The 25,428-nt window shown below is 38.2% G+C and overlaps 1 protein-coding gene across 1 annotated transcript; it reads right to left on the reverse strand.

Annotated features, from left to right (window-relative positions):
- Positions 1-22,795: 22,795 nt before the first annotated feature.
- Positions 22,796-25,109, reverse strand: LOC134663357 (uncharacterized). Its single transcript, XM_063519719.1, has 3 exons — positions 24,735-25,109; positions 23,625-23,796; positions 22,796-23,028 (listed from the first exon to the last, which is right to left on the reverse strand). Exons 1-3 carry the CDS (start codon positions 24,978-24,980, stop codon positions 22,796-22,798), a joined length of 651 nt encoding a protein of 216 aa, XP_063375789.1. The 5' UTR covers positions 24,981-25,109.
- Between the last annotated feature and the right edge of the window lie 319 nt (positions 25,110-25,428).

The following is a 25,428-nucleotide window of genomic DNA, read 5'->3' on the forward strand; positions in this document are numbered from 1 at the left end:
AACCTCGTCCTTCATTTTTCCCAATACATTCTTATTAACTCTAGGTAACGCGTAAATATTATCTATTTGGAAATCTGATGTATCGAATTTATCTTGTACATCCGGTTTGATATCCTCATAGAAATCATTTGTATTAATGTCATAGATGAATGAGTCTGTATCTGTATATAATAGTCGTATATTTTCACTATATTTAGGTAGCATATAATTATAATGGAAATCAAACATATGGGTTTTACTTAATTCTAAGACTGTAAACCCTACATATATAGGCTTATCATATTTTATACAATTTCTAGTCATTTGTATTATCGAAACATCATCATTGATTATGCATGAGCTATGAAAGTTAAGACGACCGATTAGAGCGCGCGCACCTAACCGTCTTCCCTGACTCTCCCAAGCACTTACTACTCTAACATCCTGTCGTTTTTCAACATTTTCCATAGTTTTACCAAAGACTGCATTGTTCATTAATTTATAAAAGTCTTTCTCAAACTTGTTTCTAGACTGTATTCTTTTGTCTGTATTAAGATCAATGTACGATTTAAGCCATGGACGTTGAGTAAACTCAAGGATGCGGTGGATTTTTTTTACTTTCAACCCATGTCTTATAGCCTGTAGCAGATTTATATAATGAATTACATAATTACATTTATCTTCTAGTGTAGCTAATAATTTATTTGTTTTACTCATCCCTATCGATGGAGCCTTATTCTCAAAGCAAAACGGGAGGTCATTGTGTAAATCATGTAAGCTCGTAGGATACTCTAAATCTACTTAAAAAAAGTAACCCTTTTCATTTTCGGGGCATAATTTAGTCATATCGAAATTGATGGTTTCCTCTTCAGATAGCCAGCGAAAACCTCCTACAGGTAAATACTGGGACATAGCCCATCCATACAAATTATTTGCATCTAAATAAACTATATAATTAGAGGGTTTATCTGAATCATAATTTTTTAAATATTTATTATTTGCTACTGCAAATTTCCCACAACACTGACTCAACCCCCCTCGTATTCCGGATGAAATAAATTTTATTTTTGACATGTCAGTGAGTAGCTCTAACTCAATTTGAGTGTGCTTTAACATAGAGTCCCAACTGAGTCCAGGGGCGGTATAATAGTGAGCCGGGTCGAGCTTATACGTCTCAAGACAGACGTCACGGAAGTTCTCAAAAACTTCTGCCAATAACATGACGTCAGTCTTAAGGTAATGATCGCTATACTCCCCCAGAGTTCCAATTTTGAAGGCATCCCAAACATCTTGGGCATGCTGGTAATCCTCATCGGAAATGGGGGAGCTGGCGAGACTGTTATAGAAGGCGGTCTGAGGAGGTAGCGAAGTTTCCTCAAGCTGCGTCCACCCCCGTACGTACTCATAGGGGAACACCCCCTTGCGTGTTAGTAAATCTATTTTATCATGAGGGAAATGTGAGGTGATAATGTTAAACTGATTTTTTGGAAGGTTTTGCGCTAATGTATCTAACGAGGACGCCATAAATCTAAAAGAATCTATAAACCTAAGATCTAACTCTAAAACATCACTCTTCAAAGTAAGAGATATAAATTTCTCTTTATTCTGAGGTATAACATTAACATTGTCATACTTTTTCAAGGACTTAATTATAAAGTGTGAGTCATACCCACTGAAGTTATGCATCACTATTGGAATTTCATTACAAATTTTATAATTCAAGTTGCAGTTAGAATGTGCAGCGCCCCTAAACTCACCTGTGAGATGACAGTGATCCCGTACCCTATCATCTCCCAACATTCCCCCACAAATATGACAGTTTATTGCAGACTGGAATTCTACCTGCTGCTCTCGTGTAAGAGAACGCATAGGTATTATAGTTTTAATCTTACTCGCAAAGGGCGCTAACTCGGTCTCCAATGATTTAATAAACTCTTTCGCACAGTCCTCGCCGCGAAATGTCACATATTTAGATTTTGATTCGTCGTATGAGCATTTGATATAATAACCAAAGCTATACGGCTCATGTGACTGATAGTCTACAGTATATGAGGAAGATTGAGATGGCGTGCAAGTGGATATAATAGGTTTTAACATAGCCTCGAAATCTGCATACACGACAACTGGTGCTCGTAATTGATAGCGAAAGTTTTTAAATTTTAATATATTTTCTCCATCATTCGGTAAAATGGTCTTTACATGGGAACAGTCGCGTTTTATATGTTCCTTGAATTTTACTTCATTGGAAAAAGGTAAAAGACATCCATCACAAAACCACATCTTATGACGATGTTTTGAAAGCTGTGTGCTTATCAACCTACTTATATCTTTAATCCAGCAAAAGTGTTTTTTGTCACCATCTTCTATTATGAGCATGTTTATATGACGGTCGCGTCGCTTTTTTGTATGATATACCGGTCCTGCTATTGACTCATCAATAATTTCAAAAACATTAACACTTATATTATTCAACTGTTCAAACCGTTTAATCCCGCACAATGACATGGGAAAAGACACCCCCTCTAGGCTTAGTATGTCCTTAAAGTGGGGATATGACGAGGGACGATCCCCATGTTTATCAGCGGGATATAAAGCACTTACAATGGCCCACGCAAAGCATGCGTCATCATCATTCTTAACATTAATACAGGCTTGCCTCCCTTGCACCCACTTTGGTAGGGGCAGGTATGATGATCCTCGCAAAGGTTGATATTTGTTAATATTCACTTCTAGATGTAACACTTTACTTATAGCCCACCCACTGTCCCGTTCTTGAAAGTCTTCAGCCTTAACTCTGATCTCCTCCATAAACAATTGATAAATTTCATTTACGTTGCACCCATCTAATGAAATTACTTTATTCTTGGTGTTGAAAGATTTCACCTCCTCCACCTCCTGATCATTATCATTCACCTTGATCCATTTACTATATCGTCCGAAAAGTTCCAAATTCACCTTAACAGCGCTCTTAACCCTAGATATATTCTCCTCTATGAGATTAACAACTCGTTGGCGTACACTGTCCATGAAATCGTCAGGAGTGAGATATTCTTCCTTGGTAAACAGTCTATAAGAGATGATCCGGCTCTTGAACGCTGATGTTAATATTTCAGTGTCTTCGTCATACATCTTACATTTTAGACTGTGTTTATGCATTGCACTTTTCAGATGATTATGCAATGATTTTACCTCTATATCACAAGTATCACATTTTTGCGTTTTGGAGGGTGATGCGTCATCATTAGCTCGTACTGATGGCCCTTCATCGCTAACTCGACTGCGTTTCTCCCCCACCAACCGTTGATTTGATTTTTCACATTTGGTAGGTATGGTATTTTCACGTTTTAAACTCGCTGACTTATCCGACTTTAAATACTTCATACAGTAAGTCACATGTTTAAGCATGTTGGCTCTCTGAGTAAAGTTGCGATTACAATATTCACACGGAAACATTTTCAATTGTCTTGTTACGTGGCTACACTGAGACTGACGCGAAAGGAAATGATTTGCGGGTGTGCCGTGTGGCGGACCGCGGGCAACTGCCAGGCCCTGCGCGTGCGGCTGCGGAGCGCGGCAGAGCGGGGGAGGGGAGACGCGCTGCATCACGCGACATCGACCTTGAATGTGCACGTGTGCCTTGCCCCGGCGGAGCAGTGACGTCATGCGCAGGTGTCAGGTGTCGGGTGGCACCAAAATGGCGGAGCATTTCCAAACCCACAACTGGCGGTGGGCGTAGGGAGGAGGGGAGACTCGCCGGCCAGGTGCGCCATCAAGGCCGATGTCGCGTGATGTGGGGCGGCCCCCCGGTCATCGCAACATCAAAACGTCGTAAGTGACGTGAAATTCATGGCGCTTACATCGTTACAGAAGCGGGGTGTGAATCTCGTGACCTAAACGTGTAAGCGCCGGGGAATTCACGGCGCTTACGGCGTTTCAGTCGACTGAGAGTGACGCAATATTGCGCAATGTTGTGCAATTTGCACGTGTTTCTTTCGACTGCGAGTGACTCAATATTGCGTCATCGGGTAAGTATTCTCTGGAAGTTTCTATTGTGAAATAAAAGAAGATGGGTTTCGTTTAGTTATTTTTTATTTTTCATCAAAATTTAACCGATTCAATGGAAAATATAGGTATTACACAAAATATCGGCGGCATAACACTTGATTTCAGAGTCGACAATATCGTTTACATTGCACAAACTACCTATGATATTGCGTGCCTGTTGAATATTGACGGGGTGATATATCTTGAAATGTTTCTTGAAAAAGTTGAGACGGTTCTCGTAGGTAGACTTTGTTTTGTTCAAGTATCCGATACGTGCGTTAATACACTCCACGACATGTTCGATATGGCTCCATTCCATGTGGTTTATCACCAAGGGGTGTGAGTTTGTCATAGGTTCGTGATAATCGTCACAGGTGAGTAAAAGTAACGGCACCGGAGAGATACACATCTGAAGACGATTGCACTGTATCAGTTGCGGTGAAACACTCATTGGGTTATGAAAGAAGTTTCCAATGACTTCAACTTTTTCCGCAAACATTGCATTCCATTCTTCACTGGTGAGTTCATATCGCCCATTAAAATTGACACAGACATCTAGTCTGATTTTAGCCTCAATAAACTGCATCTTCAAGTATACATGGATATTTTCAATCAGAGCACTTGCACCAGCAGGACAGCGTTTGAGATTGTAGACACTCTTGCTCAGCTCACAGCGACCGACACCTTCACCGCTGCCGGAACAATCAATCGACGGTGTGTAAGAAGGTGAATAAATGTTTGAATAATTCATTTTTTATTTTATTTTAAAGGCTCCACGACACGTTTACGAGTGAGGACGGTCAATGGTCTACTGAATAATTTTACGAGTGGTACTGGTGAGAGCGTTATACTCAAACAGTGAATCGTTGATGATGAGACAGTATGCCGTGGTGTTAGCCGGCACATTCTCTTTAAACTCCATTTCCAATTTAATATCAATAGCACCAGCTCCCGAGTTGAAGCTGTCACACTGTCTTGACGTGTCAATGACAATTAATGGAGACTGTGTCTTGTAATGAGCGTAATTTACTTGAGGGCTGGTATGATGACGGTTGTAGTACGACCGTTGGAAATTGGTAAATGCGTCGTATAAGAGCGCATAGTTGTTTGTTTTAAATTCAGCCGAAAAGGGATCGTATGGATAATACTGTGCGTTCAAATACACCCTGCAATTGGTAAGATTACAATGGTCGAATATACTCATATCTTTGCTCTTCTCGTTCCTACGAGCCGTTTGGAAACCAACAATGAGATAGCGAGGTTTCTCCAGTTGAGTGCTAGTCTTGATGCACCAAATATGACGTTGTGAGGCAGGCAGTATGGGATATTCGTACAGTTCCCAGGTGCGGAACGCTATCTGAACCGGTATGCCCCTCTCAACATACGACATTAGACGCAATTACTCCTTATCAGATACTTTTATGACTGGCATCCTCCATGTGACACGGGTGATTTCAATCTCACCATTTGGTGTTGGCGGTTGCGGTACCTTCTCCGCATCAACGGGTGCTAAATCTAAACAGTTTACATCTGTACTGGCGCGATTTAATATCAACTCGTGTTTCCCATTAATTATAACCTTTTTATAGTCCTCGGCGAAACCCAAGAAATGAGATAGTGGTATAGTCACAGTAAACTTGTCTTGAATCTTTTTAGCACCAACTTCCCACCCCGCTGTCTGAAGACTATGGTCCATTTCCTTGGTGTATGAGACTAGTCCCTTAATGGTGGACGTGATACCGCAGTTTCTCGCGCGGTCAATCTCCACACCGTTCAATTCATAACGAATGTCTTGAAATAAAAATGCAGCACCGTTGTTGATCAGTAGACATCCTTTCTCCACTGTGCCCTCCACTAATATTTGACTGTGACTCGGTAGTAGAATTAAATCTTGACGGTTGATACATATGTGGATGTTGTCGTTATTTTTGAACGAGTCATTATACGGAGTGTACGGGTGAAATTCTATACTTTCTATACTATCATCGAATAACACCTTCTCACCAATGTTTAAGATAGATGATGAGGACATACTTGGAAACCGATACTCTGTAAAAATGCACTATTTTCTCTAGTCAATTTCTTTGGCTGTTGTAGTGACTGGCGTTGCTGTCTCTCGTTGTTAATACGACGACGACGACGAGTAGTACTTGCCCCCACGAGAGCAAGATCTCGACTAATTGTAGAAGTGTTGTTACCAAGGCTTTTATTGTTATGAATAATCATTTCTTTTTATTTTTTACTTTTTACGAATATGCAAACGAAGTGCAATGCTTTCACCTCGAAAATTCACCGTATTACCGTGCTCGTTTACAATGCGCAACTCAATGTTTTGTATGCGATTGTTACTCTTCTTGACAGGTAAATATATAATGTTGGTAGGTTGTTCAATAATTTGATAGCCGGGCGGGACGTCAGGTGAAAACTCGTGTAAAACATGCGACGGCTTGTTGTTTACGAATGAGCCCTCCACAATATTGCACTCTATTCTTATAGTGTTTGTTATGATTATGTTTATTGTTTTATCCGACCAATGTGATGATTTTGCTTTAAGCTTTTTCGGTGAATAACCAAACAATGATCCTATGCTGTTTGGTTTGTCAAAGTGAATATCATACTTTGGCGAGAATATCATACACTTGGAGGTATTGTTGTTTACAAAGATATCTGCCACCGCCATTCTTTCACCCTCTGGGCCTTTAGCCCTCTTGGTCATTTCCTCCTTCAAGAGGTGTATTATACTGGAGAGCTCGTATGAACCTTCAGGAATCGCGATTACATCATATCCATAGTGAAACAGATTATTGCTCTTATCAACATTGGGAATAGTGTTGAAAGTCTTAAAGTACACGAGAGCACACTCGTAAAAACCATCATTGTCCAATTCTAGAGCCGGTTGAAAGTCTACATTCAACACAGACTCGTTACCGCTCAGACTTATTGTGAATGATGTCATGGACATGATACCTGCTGCTGCTGCTGACGAGTAGAAGTTTAATGTAAGAATGAAACTACACATGTAATGCTCATGATATTTATTTAAAACAAACGCTTAGCATTGGTACACAGGAAATCCAAACACAAGTGTCCACAATTTACAGTATTAAATTTCTGTAGGCGATTGTAATTATACTCTATTCGCATGTTGCGCTGTAGTTTGGCACCGTTTATATAATCAATAAACTCTCGAGGTGGTCTCAAATCACCAAAGCTATCAAAATATAGACAATAATCACCCTTTTTCGCATAGGCACACCAATGTGTACCTTCACCACGCTGAGAGTCTAAATTAATGATACCAGTTTCATAATAGTGAGGATTCTTTGGGAGATTATCTCGCATGAAAACACCTCTAAAGTAGGGGATTTTCTCTCTACGTGCAAATCTCACAATGTCCAAATCGGTGAGAGCTTTATCCATTGGAGGTAAATTTATTTTCTTGTTTTTTTTTTTCTTTTCTTCATCAATTTTGCAGTTGCTGCCGCTACTGTTCCATTAGCCGGTGTAATGTAGAGTCCCATTCCACGTTTATAAGGTGCTAAATATAAACCTCTACCGACAATCTTGCTTTCGGTATTATTATTATTATTATTTCTATTCTTTACCATTTCATAAATATTTTTAGCAGCAGTGGTAACACCACCGGCCAAAGTTCCCGTGGCGGCTAATGCACCCAGTAGCGGTATCAAAGCCGGTAGGAAACCGCCTCTCTTAGGTATTGGGATGACTCGCTGTTTCTGATGTCCCTTGACAATTTTCCCTTTAACAAAATGTTTTGCCGCTTTTACGCCCACTTTGAGTAGTTTATTAGCAGTTGTATCCTTCCTTTTCGCAATGTGTTTTTTTACAGCGTCACGACTTGCTTTTATGACTTTTGATATGGGGACCATGCCCATACCGTGTTTAACTTTATACTTCATAATCTTATCTACCGCTAACGCGGCAATGCGTTCACCAATTGGATTGTGACCACGCCAACGATTTTCAGCAGCTTTGGCCAATTGTAAATCTGCTTGATGACGTCCCTCCAATGACTTGTCACGCGAGTAGGTAATATCGTGTAATTTACAAGCTTCGTCGAGCGGATTCACACCGGGATCGTTGCGAGCCAATCTCTCCTTCAATCTAGTACCGGGACCGCAATAATTGTAACCGGGTATGTGCGCTTCGAATGGTAGATTATTAATTAAACTATTTATAATACCACCACCGCTTATGTGAGTCTGCTGTCTACGTCTACGTAGTTTGGGGTTATGTTTAACACTAACCCCACCAGTGTGTGTTATCATCTCAAATACCTATACTTGACTGTGTACGTGAGTATAAAGTATGCCTATATATATATATATTTAATATTTGTGTGTGTATATGTGTGAGTATAAAATAAACGTCCTAATGATTTGATATGTCACAGTGAAATGAAGCTTAAAAAACAAAACACGTCGCTCGCTATTAAAGATTGGAGTGTTGTTCTGGATGATAATGTGAAACAAACAGTGACTCATCGCTCCTTTAAACACGGCTCGTTGCTGGCGAATAACATTAGATGTCTCATCTGTGGACCTTCCAACTGTGGCAAGACAAATGTTCTATTGACTCTGCTCTTACATCCGAACGGTGTAAAGTTTCATAATGTTTATCTTTATTCTAAATCATTGAATCAACCCAAATACCAGTTTCTGAGTACAGTTTTAGAGCAAGCGGGTGACATTCCGTTTCACACGTACAATGATAAGAGTCAAGTCGTCCCACCGGAGGAAGCCGCCGAGGACAGCGTCATTGTATTCGATGATGTGGCTTTGGAAGATCAAGATGCCATTCGTCAGTACTTTGCAATGGGACGGCATCGTTGGTTGGATTGTTTCTACTTGTGTCAGACATATAGTAGGATACCTAAACAGTTGGTACGTGACAATGCCAATCTTATATTGCTATTCAAACAGGACGAGTTGAATTTAAAACATGCCTATGACGATCACGTGAACACCGACATGAGTTGGGAAATGTTTAAGGGAATTTGTCGCGAGTGTTGGCAGAAAAAGTACACTTTTTTAACAATCGACAAGGAGAGAGACATTAACAAGGGTCGATATCGTAAAGGATTTGACGTTTACATTATTGTATAAAATTTAGTGTCATCTCCGGTTTATCATCAGTTTTATGTTGTCAGCTACTGAGGAACAACGTCTTTATCTAAAATAACAAAAGCAAACATGTTTGGTAATAAAAAGTTGAAACGGAAACTCGTAAATTCAATTGAGAGTGTAAAGAGAAAAGTAAAGGCGTTGCGAGCAGATAAGACATCGCTTGACACTTCGCTAGCGCAAACCTTTGAACCAATCACAAAACCGCTCAATGTTTTAATGAATAAAGCTTTGGAATCCAAGGGTAATAAGAATCATGATGATGACGATGACAATGCTAAACCAGCAGTTATGAATAAACCTCATGGACCCTTGATAAAAACCTCCACACCATTGCCACAACGTTCACGTAAAAGGAAATATCTGATCAATACCGAAGAACCCAATAGTAAACTGATCAAGTGGAGTAATCATCCTTTAACAAAAACACACCAGATTGATAATGATGATGTTGATTCTAATGATTATGACGATGATGATGATGATGATGATGAAGATGAAGAGAAAAAAACAGAGGGAGATGAAGAGAAAAAAACAGAGGGAGATGAAGAGCTTAGCGATGATGATGAAGATATGAAATCGGCTCTTGAAATTGATGAAGGTGGTAATAGTAGTATTGATGATCTACAAAATAAATATATTAAACATCTTGTTAAAACACCAAAGATACCATTTGGTGTTTATCTCGAGGATGATAAAATGCATATTGGTAATAGTCGAGTTAGAATCATTGATGACGTGTTGTATATTAAAGATTCACGATTCAACATGACTCCTGGACTGTTGGAACTTATCTTTAAACGAGTACCAAACAAGAATGTAATTTTGAAAAAAGATGTAGATGATTACAATAAGATTTTAGACATGACAAACGCTCATCGTAGAGGATTCTCACCCAACGGCCAATTGAGTGGAGATAGAAGTTTAAAGTATCTGCGCTACATTAAACAACCACAAGAATCAAAGAAACATAAAGAAGGTGGGTGTTTGAACTCTGGTAAAAGAGATATATTAACAACTAAAACTTTTTATCCAAAAACCGATTACATCTATTGGGATGACCCAAACGAGCTGGTGAGCCGTTTACAGCTTTTGATAGCATCACAAAACGCTGGCAACACCTCTCATTCGAACGAGATCAATGCAATCGTTGAGGAACTAACTGAGAGCGGTATAATTTTAAAGTAAGAAAACAGACCCGCTTCTGTTTGTTGTTTTAAAAGCTGTTTTCCGGTAAAACCGATCTGTTTCTCCCTGGTTACCTTGTTATAAATACTGATGAAGGCTCCCTCCATCGCTCACTTTCACAATGCCTCTTAACAAGTTTGGACAATACTTGGGCAGCGAATCTACAATCCGTGACGATATAAAAGTGGAACGAGATTTAGTCAATTTTGAAAATAGACGAGTGGCAGGAATTCACAAGTCTTTCCTCAAAACTGATGCCATCTGTAGAGCTGAACTAGATGAACAAGTAGTATTTTTAAACACAAAGCTAAAGGCGAATATTAAAGATATAAAAGATTTACGGGTAAAGCTTGAAAAATTATCAGAAAGAATTACTGCACCAACTCCGTCACAACCTCAAACACCACCATCGACAGCGGCAACAGTTCCAGGAAAGCGCATTGCATTGAAGAAAAATGAGTAAGGCTCAAGTAGTCGACGAGATACACAAGTATGCGAGAAAGACATTTCCACGTCGACGATTCATTCAGAGGGGGCTCGATGACACATGGCAGATTGATCTAATTGATATGCAAAAGTACTCCAAGGATAATAACAACTATAAATACATTCTAGTGTGCATTGATACTTTTTCGAAATACGCTTGGATGCAGCCGCTAAAATCCAAGAGCGCTGACGATGTTACAAGGGCAATGAGCAAAATTTTGAGTGAAGGTGGGAGAAGGCCCAAGAATATTCAGTCAGATGACGGCAAGGAATTCTTCAATCTCAAGTTTAAATCGCTCATGACACGTCATCATATCAACCACTACTCTACCTATAGCGTCATGAAAGCTTCCATAGTGGAAAGACTAATTAGAACCTTAAAACATTGGATTTGGAAGCAATTTAGCTTGAATGGTTCTTACACATGGGTACAACTGATAAGCCAAGTGGAGCATTATTACAATAACAAACCGCATCGTACTATCGGTATGGCGCCGGCGAGTGTGAATAAAAACAACTCTAAACAGTTGTTACATAAAGTCTACGATAACATTAAAATTAAACCACGGGCCAAGTTCAAGGTGGGTCAACATGTGAGAATTAGTAAATATAAATCCACCTTCGCCAAAGGCTACACCGGCAATTGGACTACGGAGATATTTACAATAACTAGAGTGCAAACTACTAATCCAGTGACATATTTACTTCAAGACGCTAATCACCAACCCATCTCTGGATGTTTCTATGAACAAGAGTTGCAGAAAACTAAACACCATGACATTTATCTAGTGGAAAAAGTGTTGAAACGTCGTGGAAATAAAGTGTATGTAAAATGGCTCGGCTTAAATGAAAAAAGTTGGATAGATAAAGATAACATTGTCTAACTATTATTATGTTCAATAAACATTTATCTACTCTAAATCAATGAGGTTTCATTCAATAAAACATCTCTATATTCAGTAATATTATATATATTTATTGTTATTAATTATTATTAGTATACCTATACGTGTACAGTTATAATACATGTGCAGTGAGCTAGCAATTTAAAAGTAAACAATGAAAAGGAAACAAAAATACACCATAATTAATAATCACCAGAATCTATTATGTTTGGACCTACCACACAAAATATGACATTAATTAAATATGTAAAAGATTCCGCATTGCACACTGCGCGTGAAAAAAGTTCCGCTGTAACACCACGTAACAAGTCAATCCAGTCTTGAAAATTGATTTGGGCGTCTCCCACTATTTCTTCCGCTTCATCGTTTAAATCGTCCCACATTACAATTAAACGATAAATATGACAATCGTCACGGTGACCTTCGACATATAAACTTTTCAACAATCTCGCCACTTCTGCTCTAAACGAGTGTAATGGCATGGGCACGCGCCATCTATTAATCAATGTATTCTTTTGGAACGCTTCCATCCACTCGTTTTTACATTGTTGATGAAAAGATTTCACTTCATTGCTGGAATCGCTCTCGTGGCCGTAGTACAAGGGATTGGTGTGTTTTTCCTGGCCCCCGTCGTCTTGTGCTTTCGCTGTTGCCATCGGTTGTGCGGGTGGTGAGTGTGAAGTGGAGCTGCTGCAACCACCGTCACAGCCGCCGCCGCCTGTAGTCGTGGACAACCAGCACTGGCAGCACCAAGCGGTCATGGTACTGCTAATGTCAGCTGGGGAAGACGTAATAAAAATATTGTTATTGTTTATATTAAAAGTAAGCAAAAAGTGTTTCTAATTGAGAAGTTTTTAATTACAAAGACAGAACAGAGTTCATATACTCAAAAAATTAGTATGATACAACTATACTTGAAAAGAAACTTACATTTGGTATGTGATGAAGCTTGTGGATCCATTGTTGTAGAATATTATTTCAACACGATAATTGTAGTGACACTCTAGTGAGAATGTGGTAAAATGACTGTTTACTATGGCTGAACATGCTCTTTTATAAACCCGGTGGAGGGGAGCGGGGACATAGGAGTGCGGGGTGTAGGGAGCGCGGCATAGGAGAGCGGGGTGTAGGGAGCGCGGCATAGGAGAGCGGGGTGTAGGGAGCGCGGCATAGGAGAGCGGGGTGTAGGGGGCAGGAGGGCAGGGTGTAGGGGGCGGGGTGTAGGGGGCAGGGGGAAGGGGGCGGGGTGTAGGGGGCAGGGTGTAGGGGGCGGGGCGTAGGGGGCAGGGTGTAGGGGGCGAGGTGATTATGAGAATGTAGTCGAGAAATTGAGGCTGGTCCTACCGTGACGGGGTGGCCTAGAGGGTTCATACAGTGTGTGGTGACGATATCCCCGGTTAGCTAAAGATGCGCCGGTTCGAATCCGACCTTCGCCACTGGAGACCACCCCGTCACTTTTTGCGTTTCTCCTCTGATACTGCAGTTTTGGAACTAACGTTGCGCATACATACTGTCGCCCCCAGGCAGGGCTGGTGAGGATTTTTGGAACTAACGTTGCGCATACATACTGTCGCCCCCAGGCAGGGCTGGCGGATATTTTTGGAACTAACGTTACGCATACATACTGTCGCCCCCAGGCAGGGCTGGTGGGGATTTTTGGAACTAACGTTGCGCATACATACTGTCGCCCCCAGGCAGGGCTGGTGGGGATTTTTAGAACTAACGTTGCGCATACATACTGTCGCCCCCAGGCAGGGCTGGCGGATATTTTTGGAACTAACGTTGCGCATACATACTGTCGCCCCCCACGCAGGGCTGGTGGGGATTTTTAGAACTAACGTTGCGCATACATACTGTCGCCCCCAGGCAGGGCTGGCGGGGATTTTTGGAACTAACGTTGCGCATACATACTGTCGCCCCCAGGCAGGGCTGGTGGGGATTTTTAGAACTAACCTTGCGCATACATACTGTCGCCCCCAGGCAGGGCTGGTGGGGATTTTTGGAACTAACGTTACGCATACACAGTGGCGCCTCTAGCGGGGAGTAGAGTGAACTAACCAGCGGCGCATACATACTGTCGCCCTCCGGCGGGGCTGGCGGATATTTTCGGAACTAACGTTGCGCATAGACAGTGGCGCCTCTAGCGGGGAGTAGGGTGAACTAACCAGTGGCGCCATCTAGCGGCGACCTTTGGAACTAACGTTGCGCATACACAGTGGCGCCATCTAGCGGGGAGTAGGGTGAACTAAATTGTCACTACCTTGCGCATACATACTGTCGCCCTCTGGCGGAAAAGTTTTGGTCTCGGAGCGGCATAAACACACTACTGATGCTCCGTTAATTAAATGAACAATTTGATAAAATATTTCATCGGATTTTGCACCAAATAAGTGTAATTGCAAATTGCAGTACTTTTGTATGACCGTTTACCATACCATACTGACACAAGACCGTTTTAACTTAAAACTCACTTGTACGCATAATATACTCAAACATTACTATTAAATGTAAATTAAAATAAACCCCTACCCTATATCCAAATTAATTCATTTTATGTCAAAAATCCTCCGCTTATATCAATCATACAATATTATATAATGTCACTTTATAATATATTTACAATAAAACCTTTGGTGAAGTAGATCTGCCAATCTGCACGATTTCATGGCTCAATATGAATTTATGATTGATAATAACAATATGGTCATAAAAATCGTATAATGAAATGGAACTGTTTATATTACGATTCTATTATAAAAGTAGGTATTTACCTACATCATATAAACATCAAATATTAATACACCTTATATTGGTATGTAATTATATAGGTACCTATGTAAATAATTGCAGGCTCTTTCCAAATATTTAGTGTTATGCTAAGCTAAACCACATGAACACAAGTTGCGGTGTACGAATATTATAATGGAATGCTTACAATTCAATTATCAGGCCCACGTACACACAAACTTTACGGTATTGGTTTTGTTTATTGGCAAATTAATTTCTAATTGCGGTAATGAATTGTAAATTACAGTCTTAGGTACATTGAAATCTAAAGTTCTTTGGTGTCGACGGCTTTGTGATCATTAAACCATTTTTTACCATTTAAGGGCTTAAGATAAGAGATGAGGACAATATATAAATATTGTAGGTACATACCTATATATAGATATTGACAAAAGTTTTAAATATTAATAAACCCTTATTACATACTAAATATAAAATATTGTATCCCTGTACGCTTTTGTTTAGAAGCAGGTAAGAGTGTAAGGTAATATCAAACGTTATAAGACACCTCGCTCTCGTGCTCGCAAGAACTCTATTAAGAACGAACGCTTTATCGGATATAGTTAACCCTAATCCCTCGTAAGCCTAGCAGTAAATTTATCAAGAGAATATTGTATTCTGTGTTCATCGCCTGAACCTTGCTTATAAAGTTAGAGAGCTACGTTGCTGGCTAAATTACCTAAACCTCATTATCTTTCGTAGGTTTACTGAGCGACGTGAAAGTTTTCAGTCTCCCATTAGTAGATGAAACAAATTATTCTCAAATATTTACCTTGCATTAAATTTTACCTTTACGAGTATAACAGGTCGGTATTATACAGTGTGGAAAAATAAGTCGGGCCCTGGAGGGAAACTACCTCAAATCCTTATGTTGGCTCGTTTTACTTATAAAGGAGACATTCCTTTATTTTTAAAAAGAAACAGGGCCCGACTTATTTTTCCACACCGTATATGTTCTATTAAATAATTTTACTATTTAGTCAATTCTGAGACTGTGAAAGTGTTTGTCATGTTTTCTCTTCGGAATTTCCAAAATAAAAGAATTACTCTCGGCACACTTTTTTCAGACGAGTCCCTAGTTATGTTAATAGGCACTTACATGACATTGATCCTTTTCACTCTTCCTTGTCTAGTCTCAAAATTGAACTTAAGCGTAAATTGTTTTAGTTTTAAGTATTAAAAATCGTTTTAAATGACAAAATGTATAAATGTAACTTTCAGATTGTCCTACCTACCAACTAGTAAAATAAATTGATGACAACTTATCCGATAATACTAAAATAGATATTGATCTTGAACTTATTTACCAATTTTCTACTTACCTACCCTACTATAATCTAAAACAATATTGATTTTGTTTGGAAGACTGGTAAATACAGTTTAAGTAGATATGGCTCATAATTACAATTTTATTTTTTCTTTCTGCGGTTATTATGTATGTTAACATTATATACCTACTCATAAATGAACCTCCAGGTCTGTTTCTTAAGTATGTTACGTACACTACATTGTACTAAAAATCCATTTGTATTATGTGACTGTTTGTGTTCTAAATAAATCAAAAAAAAAAAAAACGTAAATTGCATGTCCAATTACTGAGTAACGATGACGCAATGACGGGCTGTTGGTCGCATATGGCGGCATTTATTTTTGGGGTCCTGCAAAAGCGGAGTTTGAAAATCAAATTAGACTCTCAATTAATGTTTCAGTATAGAAATTGATTTATCCTTTTGACCGCTCAGCACATTTGTGTGGCGTGGCGAGACCGAGAAACGCTTATTAGATTATTTAAATATCACATTTTGTCAATATTTTGTGCCGTCATTGCCGCATTAAATACCTACATGTAAATGTAAAAATAAAATATCTTCCGAATTATAAAAATATTAGTCGAGCAAGCTCTATTGAACAGTTAACTTATGAAACACTACTTACTTATGTACACCCAGCTAAAAAAGTGCAAGGCCACTTTATGAATAAATTCTATTTCAAATGTGTCCATTCAATAATTGTTCTATACTTACCTATACTTATGTATTATCTTCTTATAAACTTTCAAGACGGACACAATGTTAAGCAATGGACAAACCCACTAGAACTAGTATATCGGGGCCGCACTGCTCAGCCTCCGTATTTCCTACTTGTATATGTATTGTTGGGTAAGATATCATCAAATATGGATTAGTCAATTTACCACTTTGTGTGGAGTAATGTAAGAAATCAGTCTAAAAATACATTACAACTTAAATACTAAAGATTTGGTGCAATACTGTAAATTATTGATAGATTATTCCCTTTCCACAATAATCTGTGCTATTGAGTCGAGAGTATAAGTCGGTCGCCCAGTTTAAAGCGGTGAGATATCATATCAGATAGTCTGAAAACTCCCTAACAGATTGAAGTTGTCTGAATGTTAGGTAGGTTATACGGAAAGTTTACCCGTTGCTACCCTATAGGTACGTAGCATTGGATATGTAGAGTAATGGTCGTAAAAGACAGGACATGCCCATGTCCCTTACGCATATATTTTATATGTATAGGGTCTGTTACAACGGGTTTCACGGGTACTGTCCGTTTAGGACCACAGAAACAAAAATTAAATGTTACAAACTGGATGTATTTTTTTTTAATGCAATTTTGACTAATTGGATTGTAAAAGAATTGGTTGGAACCACGGCTCGCGCTCCCGGTACAAACAGCAACACTCTTAACTGTCAATCGGTAGACATTATGCCGTTTATAATATGGTCCTCCGATGGATAGTTAACAGTGTGGGCGATGATACCTATTTTTTTTAAAATTATGAATGGCCTTACTCGTGGCCACAGACTAGCCGAGGCGTAGACGTGGCCTACTACGATGGAGCGAGCTTGCCCAGAAGGTGCCTGTTCACTCTTGATTTGACCTATGTAGTGCAATCGTGTGAATATACGCACATAATAAGATGAGTTGGTATTTAATTCCAAGTTTGTACAGTTCATACTAAGCCGAGTCGGTTTCTATTCTAACGCAATTACAATTTTTGAATTATTGTAGGTAAATAGACCTCGGGTTTAAATTCGCTCGTAGCAGGAAATTGTATCCTCCGTTTCTTTAATTCGAAAAGGATTTAGATTAGATTTATACACTGGTCGTCTTAATGTTAGCTAAGGATTACAGAGGACGAATTCAAAAACAAACGATTTAAATATTTTATAGTAGTTTTATTGATTCATTTAATCTTCATTGCACAAAAGAAAACTTAATGAACAAAAGGCGAACTTAATGCCAATTAAAAAAAAATGACTACCGCAAGTCTGATGGGAAAATATTTAAGGTTTTCTTGTAAATATACATAATTTATTTCATGATTAAAGTATCTGTATATACATATATTTTTAGATTTATTGGGGAGCAGCTATAATTTGACTGATTATGTAGGTACTCACGAGTTTAATGCAGTTGTGCAAGGGGTTGAAATTTCAGTACAACTCACATGAGACGAAAGCTACTAATCAAATTGTAAGTTAAGTCGTAGCACGACCCAGAAGTTAATTTTCTAACGAAAATTGATCTTATTGGTATGAGATTAGATCTATTTTCGCTAACTAACTATATGCGAGCGTGATGCCCTGATAATTGAATTGAGTTGAATTATTATTGGATTACATTTAGATTAAACAAAATTCGGAATTGGTATGTTTGCAAACAACAGTGTTAGTGCTGGAGTGGAGACCACGGACTAGCAAGCGGAGCGTAGGACGTCCACCCACAAGATGGACGGACGACCTTGTTAAGGTCGCCGGAAGACGCTGGATGCGGGTCGCTTCCAACAGTTCCAACCGGCACGTATGGAGATCCAAGGGGGAGGTCTATGTTCAGCAGTGGACGTCTTATGGCTGAGATGATGATGATGATGATGATGTTTGCAAACAAGCCAGCTTTGACTTTACAAGTTTTACGTAGAATCGCTGAGGTCATGATGTAGGTATACAATCATACATGCTTTGACAAGTTTTTTTTGTTCACTTCATTGCAAATTATTAGAAGTTATACATATCGTCCCAAGCCGACTCCATATTATTTTACACTAATTTATCAAAATAATTATTTAATCATTTTAATTTAAATGTACTTATTCAAGATAAATCTCTAAAAAATATTTTATTCAAGTAGGGAAACAACAAGAACTTTGGATCTTCATTTAATACAAATATCATCTTAAGCTAAACTTATCAGTGTATTGTTTTAATGGAATTATTAATAGGTACCTATTATTAAAAATATTGAATTGTTATAGAGATGTCAAACTTCATAAAAAGATTTTTACATTAAGATCACAAGCAATAAAATAAATGTATAAAAAAACTTACCTACATACATAGACAATCTCCTCAAAAAATCTGTATTCATTACTTATGTCAAAATGAAAACGTAACAAAAGTAATACATAAATTATACAATAGAGATAAGTAGCTAATTATATACATATTATGATTTTCTTCATTATTACAATATAATTAATAATTAATTAATTCAAGTCACATTAATCCAACGTAGTCATTAATGTATCTCTAGTCTTGTGTGTAAAATTGGAGAGTAAGCTGGTGTAGTCCTGCATAAGCAAAACGGCTTAATCAAATACATATAATTACAGCGTAAGCCTTAATCACTTCGGTAGCTTCAATGCAGGTTACATCGAACAGCAATAACAATAAAGTTAGCTACGTTAGCTTTTATAGCCTTCTCCGGAGTTTTGTTTTGGGCGACTGAGAAAACATTCATTTAACACAAACTTTTTATGGTTCCGTCAGACAGAAAACAACCTTCACTAATAGGAATTCCTTCGTAACACTGCAAATGGAGGGACGTGCTGCGAAGAGGGTGTTATCCGAATCATATTTTCATTTCGGACTCAATGGATTTAGTCGGAAACCTGTCCTATATCTATTTCAGAAAATGAGCTGGTATTATAAGGAAAATAAAACACATATTACTCGGAAATACTATATCAGTATTATATTTATCATTACATAGGTACCACATAAAGTAAAACATTGTCATTAATCTTTAAAATGGCCAGTGTGAAATTTTAAGCCTCGCACATGAATTGTATTGTAGTAGGTTTATAAAATACCTATTTAGATAGAAAATTTGATTCACTCTGTATATTCCATAAAACAAGGCTGCCACTATAAATCTCCCTCGGTACTTCGCATTCAGATCCCTGGGGGAAACAGACCTACAAAATAACTACATAATCGAAATCTACGGGCTATCGATCAAAATAAAACACTAAAAGGTCTCTTCTGAATCTCAACCTTTGCGCAATATGTAAAGAATGAGTAAAACCTCTTTATTAAATAAAAGTCCTTATTTGTTGACGTCTAGTATGCTTCCGAGGAAAATAAATTTGTTCTGGTGGATATGGGTAGACTCCGAGCACTCGCCAACAATATCATATTGAACCTATATAACTATCTATACTCACTCGCCTACGTAGTTATTGCTATAGCTATTGTTTGCTTGGTCTAACGTCTCGGCGTGCTTACTTCATACTTAACCATAAAACAAGTAAAGTTGTTATTAGGAAATGCCAACAGAAAATAGGATTCGCCAAAGGGGAATAAATTCGGATTGCAAATTAGCTAGGGGTTATTGATTGTAGAACTGAAAGAGGGTCCAATTTTATTAGTCAACTTTCTTATTACCTGCTGCCGGACTTAAAAGGGGTAAGTAGGGATTGAAGAATCCTGCAACGAAATCCCTGATGAGACTGTAACAGCCCGTTTTAGACCCCAGGCCAGGAACCAAACTCGTTAGACATAGGCTTTTCCCCCAGGCTCCCCTCGTATAGTGTTAATGGGAATTAATTAGGTACCTACACAAAAAGTTTATTATTATATTGATGTTCTGCTGCTATGATAGGTACAATAACTAGGTAATTATATAGACTAGAACGACAGAACTATAATAAAAACTACTTTAAAAATTCTGAAGTGACCACGTCAAAAAACGCATCGTAAGCGGGAAAGCGTACCTAATTTCCTTGAAACAATGTATAAAAATAAGTTTGAAGTATGTATTAGAGTCCAAAGTATGTAGTTATTACGCGTGAAATCGTATCAAGTGGATTATACTGTGCTTTAATTATTCTATAAATTTTAAAAAGATTTTTTTTATCTACATATTTAATAATAGTACATTACTATAGAGGCCGGGACGAAAGGGGTTGCCGGCCGAAGACATATAGACGGCCGAGCGAAGCGAGGCCGGATAGGTCTGAGCGCGGGCAACCCCATTTCCCGCCGAGGTATGTATAGTGCTTTTCTCAAACATGCAATGAAATAAATAAAATAAAAAATCCACGAAACCCAAGTTTTATTTATAGAAAAAACTAAAAGTAAACTACACCCAAAATATAACCAACACGTACCTATATCATTATCACGCGTATGTTTTACACGAGTCGTGTATTTTTACTACCCGTATATTTTCATGTATCTTTGATTTTTTCGCCTTGTATCCGTCTGACTGTCGTTTTCGTCACATAAGTTTACATAGTCTTTCATGTTGATATCATGTTTCACATACATCGTTGCTTTATGCATGGAGTAAATAAGTATAATTTCCACAGTGTTGACGAATTTGTAGTTACATTCATTTAAAATATGCCACAAAATTGTTTCTAATAAACTGTAAGCCATTTTTCTTAGTTTCTCAAATAATAAAATTGCCATAAGCAACCATATACATACTTCGTCGTCTTTGACTTGGTTCCAACACCTACGATTACAATTAATATTAATTTCATTATTTCGTCAAGATTTCGTCGGAACTCATATTAAAGTCAAAAAATTAACAACGCACCATAAATCCAATAAAACAGAATGAATATTTTTCAACTTTACCTCCATAGCAATTTAAAAAATATAACTACGCGTGTTTGAGTAGACCTTTTTACCGCGAACGTTTAGATGAAATATTTTAAATGTTTTTATTTGTGTAGTTAAAATTATAATTTAAAATTATAAAATTATAGAATGTATTATTTATTAAGTTCATGTTGATTTTATACAAATAAAACTGCAAATTATAGCAAACATTGTTTTTTGTTTTTTTTTTATAGGCGTAGTGGCAGAGTGTCATTACGAACCATAAAGCAAATACTGCCTCTAGTTTTTTTTAATGGATGAATGCCACGATGCTGTGTCACAAATATCTGTGAAATGAAAATTAAAAAAGAGGACTTTACCGGCCTAGCCCTGCAAGATGTGTATGAAATTCCATTAACGACCTTTTGTCCTAGCCGCACCTGAAACGTCATACTTCGCAGCCTATTATAAGGAACATAACATCAATATTTCATTGCATGTTTGAGAAAATACCTATTTACTACGTTCATTAGTAGCAGGTATATAGCTAGGTAAGTAGGTACAAATTAATACACCAGTTCTCTCAGATTGATTAAAATTTGGAGCTACTCTGCTTGTTCAAAGACCGAGAGGACAGAAATACTTTAAGTCGTCGGATTACTCCGCCGCGCCGACTCCAACGTGCGCATATTATTATAAATGTTTAATTGCACTGCAAGTCGTTCTTAAATAAATTTAACAAGTTGGTACTAAACATTTAACTATTACCTAACTTTGGTTGGAACCTGCAGATAATTTAACTGGCAGGTAATGTATTCAGGAGGGTGGATAAGTAATTTTGCCCCATTTAATGCTCGCAGCGAGAACTATTTTGTGATTCACAGAGACGCTACGATTCATGAGCACAATCATCTGTTAAAACATTTAAGCTGTTTAAACATTTACCTTCGCGCTGGGAATTAAATATAGAAATCCTCACGGAGAGAGTAGCATGCCTTGTTGATCATTGATTTATTGGCAGATCGGGGCTTTGAGATATCCCGACTCGCACATTATTCACTAAAAACATCATAAAGCCACTACGGGTGCCCGGGAAGGAAATGGGAGTATATGTATCACTGCAGAACATATCTGTTAGGTTTATGGATTTATCAATTACTTGGGAACACACCAATTTATTCCTTCACTATGTAGTTGTTGGCATTAATAGTATTGAGTAAGACTTTAACGCTTTTTCTTAGAATTGAAATCATATCAATTTTATTTTTCATTAGTTCGATCACACACTGTCCCAGCTTGAGCAGCATTATGTTTCCACCATCATGCACCACTAAAAGGGTAGGTACACTAGGTATCGGAATTTCTTCACGAATACCCAGTGTAGTAATCATTTACTAACTCTTTGTACCTAAAGTTCTCGTTTAATCATGCGATGTACTTGAAGGTACGAGTGTCCCCCGGGGCCCCGGTACCCGAGCGTGTTGGCCCGCACCACGCAGTCGGCCTCCGTGACCGGCATCTCGTGCTGCCGAGCCAGCGCATACGCGGTCAGCTCCTCGCAGGACATCATGCCCATGATACGGCCCACCAGTTTCATGCGCACATCCGCCATGTGTAGGATTGGTCTCGGGTTTGGGCGAGCTGGAAAATAATGGAAAGTTTAGTTAAAGTGGGGGTAGTTAGAAGGACTTTATTGGGAATTATCGAATGAAAAATATCCACCAGTCCTCCTTAATCCTCATTAATCGAACTTCGTACACCGTTTGCTGTGTTGTCTATTGTTATTAACGTAGAGCGGCTAAAACCGCACAGCGTAGAAATATTAAACCAGAGTTAAACGAAACCAAATTATTTGCTCCAGAAAATCTTATTGGCCTATTAATAAAAAATGTAAAACTAGTCCATAGCACCACTATTAAATTTACTTACATTTAATAACGGACGGATGGACGGTCTATCCGAAATATACATTAAAATCCTTTCGGGTATTTCTCCAATTTGATTTATTTTTATACATGATTTCTAATTATTATAAAATGTGTTATAAATACAAGTACCTATACAAAATCCTTTCAATTTGTAAACCTGTTACCGTCGTTAGCAAAATGAAGAGATGTTTTAACAAAATGTGGTCTATTTATTATCATTATGAGGCAAGACGGGCGAGGAAAGTTAAGAGCGGAAATGGCGCACGGTGGGCAAGTTTTGTGGTCGGGCCGGGAGCACTTTGTGGGTACCTTTATGGCGTTGCTCGGCGATGATGAGGGCGCGGTATGCACCCGGAGTCCCTTGGCGCAGCATCAGAATCTGTAAACCATCTCGAGGCTCCATTAGAAACTCGGCATCCAACCAGGGTATCCCCAAACCTGGATCTATCGAGTCTACTACAGCTTTTATTCTTTTTAAGCGCTGAAACCACAATACACATAAATTATTTTAGTTGAAAACAATGCGAGCTGACAAAAACAAAAGTTAGAAGTTTTCTACTGGACTGGAAAAATAGAGCCGAATTCGTCAGATTTTTTTGTATTAATAGTAGGTAGGTATGCAACAATTTTTAGGTTAAAAAAGTACAGCCGCAGAACATTAATGCCAATAAATAGAAATAGTTTATAAATCAGGGTTTAGTATTTAAATCTTTAGCTTATGATGTTCATAACACTGCAAAATTGACGATTGAACCGATCATGAAATATTCTGGTATTGTAGGTACCTAATAATTAATTTCAATACTTAAAAATCTGCATGCAATATTTTAATGTAGGGATATTACGTCGCAAAATATATTTGGAAAGCTTTTAATAACAACTCCACAGATTGATTACGTTTTGTTAGTCGTAAGTCGTAATAAAATCACCTTGTATAACTTTTAAACTATGTGGTAGTTAAACGCTTATAATTTTAGTCACAAATGAATGTTCATAAAAGTCTATTTTAGAGTGACATTCCATTTCCAACTGCAGCTGCAATACTGTTCATTTTACTATGGAAATTGACAGTGACAGCGACGCGTTTCCATAGTAAAATGAACAGTATTGCAGCTGCAGTTGGAAATGGAATGTCACTTTGTCTAACCATTTGAGAACGGTTTGTCCGGTTAGATTCACAAAATCAAAGAAATATACCTACTCTCGTGGACGGAATAGTCCCTAAGACGGAATTAGCCACATTAACCTTACACTAAAGTAAAGATTTGAACAATTAATTATTTATCGAAGTATTTTAAAATTGTAAAATTAGTACCGAGGATACTATGAAGATGAAAAGACGTTATGCATAAGTGAACATATTTAGTTCAACACAATAAAACTGAATAACATATTTTAGCGTTAATCATTCAATCTTACCTTAGCTGATAATAACGAGAACACAATGAGTGACAACTCAGTGGTGTCAGCCCATGAGTAAAATATTTTCCACATGGCATCGATTACTTCTGTCGGCTCGAAGTGCGCGTCTCGTTCGAATTCCTCGCAAGATGTAGCGTTCTTCCCCCACCTGGTTCCCGGGGGTTCCAAGACTTGTGGCAATACAGCTACACCGTGGAAAACAATTTCAAATATCCAGATCCACGTAAACATTCTTGTTGCCATTCGGTCGGCAATTTCGCTCCCTTGTTTACCAATGCGAGGTTATATAGCCCGTTGCAGCACAGATTCGATATCCGCGCAGATAATCCAAGGATTAAGTTACTCGTATAGAAATGACTAATGGTGGTGTTATATGTACAGGTTCTATATGTCATAGGTATTAAGCAGCGTTCAACAACGAAGGTGTGTGTCTACACACACCTTCGTTGTAAGTTTACGAGTGTAAGATTTGTCACAGGTACGGGTGTGGAATATAGCAGTGGCCTGGTAAAATAAGGAATTAATTATGATAAATAAAAATTAAAATAAATATCATAAAAAATTACTAACTAAGATCAAAGATAAAGTGCTTGTGTTGTACGAATAAATATGAAGGCAATAAAAAAAACATTAAATAAAGTGTGTGTGTCAGCTTCGATGCACAACTGGAGTTTACTCTTTACTTATTCAA

This window comes from Cydia fagiglandana, chromosome 4, assembly GCF_963556715.1.
Source record: "Cydia fagiglandana chromosome 4, ilCydFagi1.1, whole genome shotgun sequence".
NCBI classification, from domain to species: Eukaryota; Metazoa; Arthropoda; class Insecta; order Lepidoptera; family Tortricidae; genus Cydia; species Cydia fagiglandana.

Coding starts and splice junctions, on each gene's coding strand:
- LOC134663357 (XM_063519719.1), bottom strand. CDS start 24,980: ATGGCAACAAGAATGTTTACGTGGATCTGGATATTTGAAATTGTTTTC. Junction 23,797..24,734: donor TCTCGTTATTATCAGCTAAG/GTAAGATTGAAT, acceptor TTGTGGTTTCAG/CGCTTAAAAAGAATAAAAGC. Junction 23,029..23,624: donor CGCCGAGCAACGCCATAAAG/GTACCCACAAAG, acceptor ATTATTTTCCAG/CTCGCCCAAACCCGAGACCA.